Here is a 6,790-nt window from a genome sequence, read left to right on the forward strand (position 1 = left end):
GAAAATTAATCCAAATGAAAATAAACACAAAACATCCAGAATTACGTGGTTCAGCAATAGCTTATATATATGTATGTATATATAAAAAATCATCATCTTTTTTTTGGAAAAAGTTGCATTTTGGGTTTGTGAAGAGAACGCGCAAAGTGAAAAAGGAGCTCATCATCTTCTCACTTGTATATTACAGCTCCTTTGTGTTCTTTGTTCACTTGTATATATCACTCCTTTGTGGGGGCAGTGATATAGATGATGAAATTCATGATCCATGGGCAGCCATTAAGCAGTTTGGACCCACCAGTGATTTTGGAACTGATGGTCAAACTAAGTTTAGTACAGAAGGTAGTTTTATGGAAAGTGAGTTTGGCTTTGGGAATCGGAAGGTGAAAATTAGCAACCACAAGTTGCCAGGATTTGTTTCAGGGAGATGCAGAGGTTTAGATTCTGATGGAAATTGAAAAGGCTTTAGAATTATGATTTGTGGAAGAAAGTTCTGACATTATTCTACATTAGCCATCAATATCACATAGTCAGAAGACTCAGAATAGTGAATGTTTATTTACCATTGTTATGCTGTATGATATTTACTGTCAAATAATTATTGAAAAACAACCACACACAAAAAAAATAAATAAATAAAAAGTTGAAAAAGAAGAAAAACAAACAAAGATACAAGGATATACCCGTAACTCGTGCACCAGAGTTAATTCAAGCAATATCCAATCAACAAGATCTTCCTTGAAGAACTAATATATGTGTTGGCAAAGGATACAGTGCTCTAAGATTAGTCTTCCCATGACACTTCCTTCTTCAATTCTCAAATTGCTAGTGTGCTTGTTCCATAGGTGTACACCAGAAGTCTCTCCACTGAGCTGAAGCAGCTTGTCTTGTACCCATATAGAATCACCTTGGTTTGCTGGCTTCTGAAAAAGTCTGTTTATCCTAATCCAATCAACAGGATAGAAGGCCATAGGTGGCAAGACTGTGAAGTTATAGCCAGGTTTCTTTCTTATTCTCTCAACCACTCTGGAAACCAGATAGGGACCATTGTGTCCCCACTTATTTCCATCAAAAGACGAGGCAAATTCCTCGATGAACTTGAGCAGAAGTGGATGATTCGCATCAAAGATTAAAACTGCATTGTTCAACCTGGTCCAGTTCTTAGATTTCATATCCATACTTTGTGCACCAATCAAGTTCTTCAACCCCCTAAAAGGCTTTAGAACAATAAAATCTGTATCCAAGTAAACCCCACCATACTTGTACAATACTGCAAGCCTCACCAAATTGGATAAATTCTGAGCTATTGGAATCTCACCAGGGTCCTTGTTCCCACTTTTCATCTCCTTAAACCAAGCCTCAGCTGGGGTATTCTTGAATAGAAACGCCAAGTCCGGTGTCACTGCGTTAACTTTGAACCCTCTGTCTACTAGAGGTTTCAGGATCCTGTACCCTCTTCTAGAATCCAAACTTCTTGATAAAATCATTAAACATCCAGTAGGGTGTGCCTTGAAAAGGCTCTCCAAGGAGAAGAATTCTCTTCCAAAAAACCTTGCTGGTGCAATCCAAGTCATGAAGAATTGTTCCTCACAGCCACTATTAAAGAATTCCAAAACCCGACTATGAAATTGGCGTGTCAAGTTGTTGGACTTGAGTATCTCTAGCTCCGATAACTTTCTTCGGAACCACACCAGTCTTTCTTCTTTTGAAACATTGTCCGGTGGAATAAGAGGGCCCTGAGTCTCAGAATCTTCTTCTTCAACCACTCTCTCTTGTGTTGGAATTAATGGCGCTGTGGTATTTAGAGTAGTGGACTCAAACTCAAGTGTTGGTTGTTCTTGGTTATTGTGATCGGTCTCATGGGCATCAATAATTTCATTGGTTTCGAAGTCAAAAGTAGTAGTTATGGAAAGATTGGAAACGATGCTGTCAGTGTAGATGAGAAACAATATGGCTGCAAATGAAATGGTGGAGAAGATGGGATTTTTGGCTGTGCGGCTAAGTGGCCTGTAATCAAACATCTTTTGAGACATTTTTTTTGGGTGGCTTTAGAGACTTGAATAGGAAAAGAAAATTCTCTGATAATAAGGTAGCAGTCTGGATGGCATGCATGGTGATCAGAGCAAAGTGGTATGTATACAAAGTTTTGCATGTAGTTGATTTAAGAATTTTGCACCAGGCTTGGAGCCTTGAGCGTTAAAAACACAAGAAAAATAAATAACAATGAAATAAAAGATAGGGAACCTAGGAGTCAGCACCTAGGTTTGCTTAGTGTCCGCGCCGAGCAAAGAAAACCACTGAGTCAGCACAAGTGGAAAAGAAAAGGTATAGTTCATCAATTTTCTGATACAACTACATAAAAATTGATACTATGCATATTGTTATTAAAGAGAGATCATGAAGTTTTAATTCATATGCACCATGATGTGCCTAATAAAGCCACTTAAAGAGATGTAAGCCATATAAAGCAGATATATGTTCAAATACCTGTCATTTGCGATCTGTTCCCAATTTATGTAGGGTTGCATTACAAATATCCCTTTCACGTATATCAGTTAATTGCCCTTCATGTTTCTCAGGATTTTTAAGAAAGAGGTGACAGCCCACTGCATACTTTAGAACTGAATCACCAAGTAATTCCAAACGCTCCATTGAAAAATTCTCAGAACATCTTAGTGATGTAAGAGCTTCTAGAATCTATTCACAAAAGATCTTGTTTAGATTAATCAAAACTGTATGATTCAAAAGAATATAGACAAATCAAGAGAATAACCAGTTAATAGGACAGACCAAAGCGCTTGAAATATGAAAGTTGCTAGAACAACAAATCTCTTCTCTAAGCTGGCTGGCTAACATAAGGGGTTCCAGCCGGTGCATCACAGATGGTAATAAATAAAATGATCTTAAAACTCCTCTAGAAACATTAAGCCTGATCAAAAGTTCAGGAGGCATATGAACATGCATTTGCGCCTTTTTGACAAGCACACCTGCTTCCAATGTCTTGCCAGTAAGGCCTGCTTAATCAGAAGAAAATATTAGATATATTCCCAAAGTTCCACAGCATTACTAAATCAGATTCAAGAACTTTATTTAAAAAAATAGAAACAGACATCCATATAATGATTGTGCAGTAACAAGTTGTGTAATACACCGAACCAGTAGGGAAAAACCCTCACATAAGATGATAAAATGTGCGCAATTTTTGTATGCCGACACATGCTCATGGAAATTTCCCTTTTCCCCCCTCCTTACAGGGCATGCTTCTAAGCCGGATTTCTATTACACTATAGAAATAGGGAACTAATAGTTGACTGCTACCTGATTTCTAAAACATGCCAGTCAATTATCAAGATCCTTAAATTAGCCTTGAGAGAAGTGTTTAGCATTGCCTAACCCGACTCTCTTTTTGCTTCCTTTTTCCAATTGAACATGGCGTACCATATAGAGAGATCTCCATCTACTCTGTCTGTAACAATCTGATCCAACTAAAAACTCTTCCCAACCCCAACCCCCATTCTCCCATTTGGTCTACCCAATAAGAACTGGGAATCAAAGTAGTAGTAGACAAAGCTGAAAGCCATGACTTAGTTAAGGGGTGTTGATAATGGAAGATTAGGGTGACAATATGCATTGTTCAGCTAAAATCCTATACGTGATCAGGACAGGAGTTATCTATGGAACTATATAGAGGAATCCAAAGGAAAAAATACACAATAAGCTCAAAAAATCATTCAGGATAAGAAATCACTTACTTTTTGTTGAAGTACTCTGAAAATGTCATATTTTGATGAGGCATTGTCAGTGTTTCCACCAAAAGGACTCTCAGCAGAGATATTATTCAGAACCAGAAAAATGGGTTATGATAATTCTTTATTATTAGAGAAAATATTAATTGATTTTTAGTATAAACAATGATTGAATTTATATTTCTTATTCAACTATCAAAGACTTTACTAATTGAGTTAACTGAAACCCACAATATATATATATATATATTCTTTTTTTTTTTTTTCAGTAAGATTTTTTTTTTCTTTACTCACCTTTTGGCATTTTTATTTTATAATTAAGAATTTTTTTTTTCATTTACTTTATCATATTTGACACATTATATAATAATAAAAAAAAGAATGTATCGTAATGATATGAAAGAACAAGTAATGCTATAGACACAAATATTTTACAAATTTTTACAAATTGCTGATGTGGCTTTAGTAATTTTCAAATAATCATTGATAAACATAAATGTGATGTTAGTGGTGGACCCATATTAGAACTAATAAGAATTTTCACATCAATAGTTTGTAAAAATGTTGTAAAATAATTTGTGACTGTAGCATTACAAGAACACTATGTAATGAAGAATTAGTAGGCCTATATATAGTTATTCTTTTTTTTTCTTTTTTCTTTTTTGAGAATGTATATAGTTATTCTTAGGGTCCGTTTGTTTCAACTTCAAATCACTTCCGGAAATCAATTTCCGGAAAATTGATGCGTTTGGGTCGAAGGGAAAATTTGGTCAATGGAAAGCATTTTCTGCTTTGACCGAAAAAAGGCCTCCCGCTGGGTGAAATTCATTTCACCCCCTATTTTCCTTAAACCAATTTCCGGAAATTCTCTCCACTCTCCAAGTTCTCTCACGCAGCATCACACTCACTCTCCAAGCTCTCTCTCTCACACTCACTCTCCAAGCTCTCTGAAGCTCTCTCACACTCACTCTCCAAGCTCTCTCTCTCACACTCACTCTCCGATCCGGTCCAGACCCAAGCTCCACGTTCAGGCCTCCGATCCGGTCCAGACATCAGCTCCGATCCGCTCCAAGTCCGATCCGCTCCAAGCTTTTCCGGTCCAGACCTCGGCTCCGATCCGCTCCAAGCTTTTCCGGTCCAGACCTCCGCTCCGATCCGCTCCAAGCTTTTCCGGTCCAGACCTCCGATCTCCAAGCTCCAAGCTCCGGTCCAGACCGACGACCTCCAAGCTCCGATCCCCACTCCGGCGAGCTCCAACCTCCAAGTTCCGATCCACACACCGAGCTCCACCACCTCTCCACGCACAGTGAGTATTCCTTGATCCGAAAATTTCTCCGATCCACACACTGAGGAAGGGTATCTAGTTATATTTACACAAATTCATCAAACATATTCTCTGATGCCCATGTGTAGTGATGTAAATAATTGTTTGTTTGGTGATGGTACTCTGTGTTGTGATATTTTCATGGGTGGTTTGTTTGCATTGTATTGTTTTTGTTTTTGTTTCAAAGCTTATTCCCCAAAAATGGTTATGTACGATATATTTTATACAATACACTCATGATGGAAATAATTATTTATATGGAGAATTTTATTTAAATAACCATTCTGATCTGATTTTAGAATTTAGATATCCTCCTATGTTGTGCTGGTTACAATTAAATTAGCCTCCTTATCTGAGTGGTTATTTTGTTTGGTTGTTTTTTGTCTTGAAAATGATTTGTGGACCACACCAATCTTTCCTCTTTTTATATATTTCCTTAAAATTTCCATGTTTATCGTATTAGTATTTTTATCTCTTGTAATATTTGATACCATCAACTTGTCATAATTTTCTAATACATTCTAAGAATTATTGAAAATGTGGCAATATTGGTAAAACTAGCCGTAGTAACTACTATAATTGCAGAATATGAATTTTTCAGAATTAGAGATTTCCTTCAAACTTGATAGAAGCATTCTTGCCTTGTTCTTGCAGCTGTTCAGTGTTTATATTACTCTCAACTTTCATAAAGTGTTCAATATATTAACTAATTAATATTATGGTATTTCTTCGGCAAAAAAAAAAAAAAAAACCTTATATTATGGTATTCATTTTCTTCTCCCCTCTTAGATAAACACACAGACTATGCATTAGTATTTTTTAATATTTAAATAACAAAAAATCTAATTTTACAAATCTCATGCTACTATATATTTATGATGAATTAAACCTACAATCGTCCATTCCATTAGATCAAGAGTTTATTTATTCACTTGTAAATCACTTTTCTTTGGACCGATCAATATGGATCAAAGTAGACCGAATAAACTTAAGTGGACTAAAACTGATTGAAGTGGATCCAGACGGAGGGAAGTGGACCGAATTAGACTAAAATAGACCAAAGTGAATCCAAAGGGATTGAAAATGACCAAATAAACATAATTGGAACAAAATAGATCGAAAGAGACCAAAGTGACTAAAATGGACCAAAGTGGACTAATTTTTTATTTTTTTAAAGATAAAAATCCGTTTTAGATAAGATTCGTTCCCCTTTATCTATTTGATACAGAAAATGATGTAAAGAACAATATAAATTATGTTTCATGTGATTAAGAAAATGGTGGCAGTGATTTTGAAGTTGTTAACTCTCTACCTACACCACTAGCAATGATGCTATATAAAATTACATGTTTGGATCCCAACCTTTTAGTTTTATTTCAAATGAAACATTTTTATACTTTAAAATATTTTTAAAAAGTCCTTACCACCGTCTAATAGATGGAAAATGTTTTATTTATTTATTTATAAAATATATGGAAAATTTTGACAAAGTAAAATAGACATAAAGAAAATGAAACCACTTCAATAACATGAAGCCTATATTGTAGTATATATTTTGTTTGTTATGTTACTATTTTCCCTATAGCTATAGAATGCCTTTTGAACACTTTTAAAAGTATAGAAACTTGTGAAACATTTTAAAATATAAAAACAATTTTTGAAATAAAATTTGCAGTTTGATAAATAAATAAATAAAACTGCTAAAAAACACTAAAAAAAAAAA

At 35.2% G+C, this 6,790-nt stretch overlaps 1 protein-coding gene across 3 annotated transcripts; it reads right to left on the bottom strand.

Moving 5' to 3' along the window:
• Window positions 1-533: 533 nt before the first annotated feature.
• Window positions 534-3,850, bottom strand: LOC112013126 (uncharacterized). Of its 3 annotated transcripts, none has more exons than XM_065781144.1 (3): window positions 3,750-3,837; window positions 2,788-3,011; window positions 534-2,694 (listed from the first exon to the last, which is right to left on the bottom strand). In XM_065781144.1, the coding sequence occupies exon 3, from the start codon at window positions 2,028-2,030 to the stop codon at window positions 744-746; it is 1,287 nt and encodes a 428-aa protein (XP_065637216.1). In that variant the 5' UTR covers window positions 2,031-2,694; window positions 2,788-3,011; window positions 3,750-3,837; the 3' UTR covers window positions 534-743. The 3 variants fall into 3 exon arrangements, with proteins under 3 accessions (XP_065637216.1, XP_065637218.1, XP_065637217.1); XM_065781146.1 differs by having other exon boundaries at window positions 534-2,294; window positions 2,485-3,011; XM_065781145.1 differs by having other exon boundaries at window positions 534-3,014; window positions 3,750-3,850.
• Between the last annotated feature and the right edge of the window lie 2,940 nt (window positions 3,851-6,790).

The sequence above is a fragment of the Quercus suber genome, unplaced genomic scaffold (genome assembly GCF_002906115.3).
Source record: "Quercus suber isolate HL8 unplaced genomic scaffold, Cork oak 2.0 scaffold_258, whole genome shotgun sequence".
NCBI classification, from domain to species: Eukaryota; Viridiplantae; Streptophyta; class Magnoliopsida; order Fagales; family Fagaceae; genus Quercus; species Quercus suber.

Coding starts and splice junctions, on each gene's coding strand:
- LOC112013126 (XM_065781145.1), bottom strand. CDS start 2,030: ATGTCTCAAAAGATGTTTGATTACAGGCCACTTAGCCGCACAGCCAAA.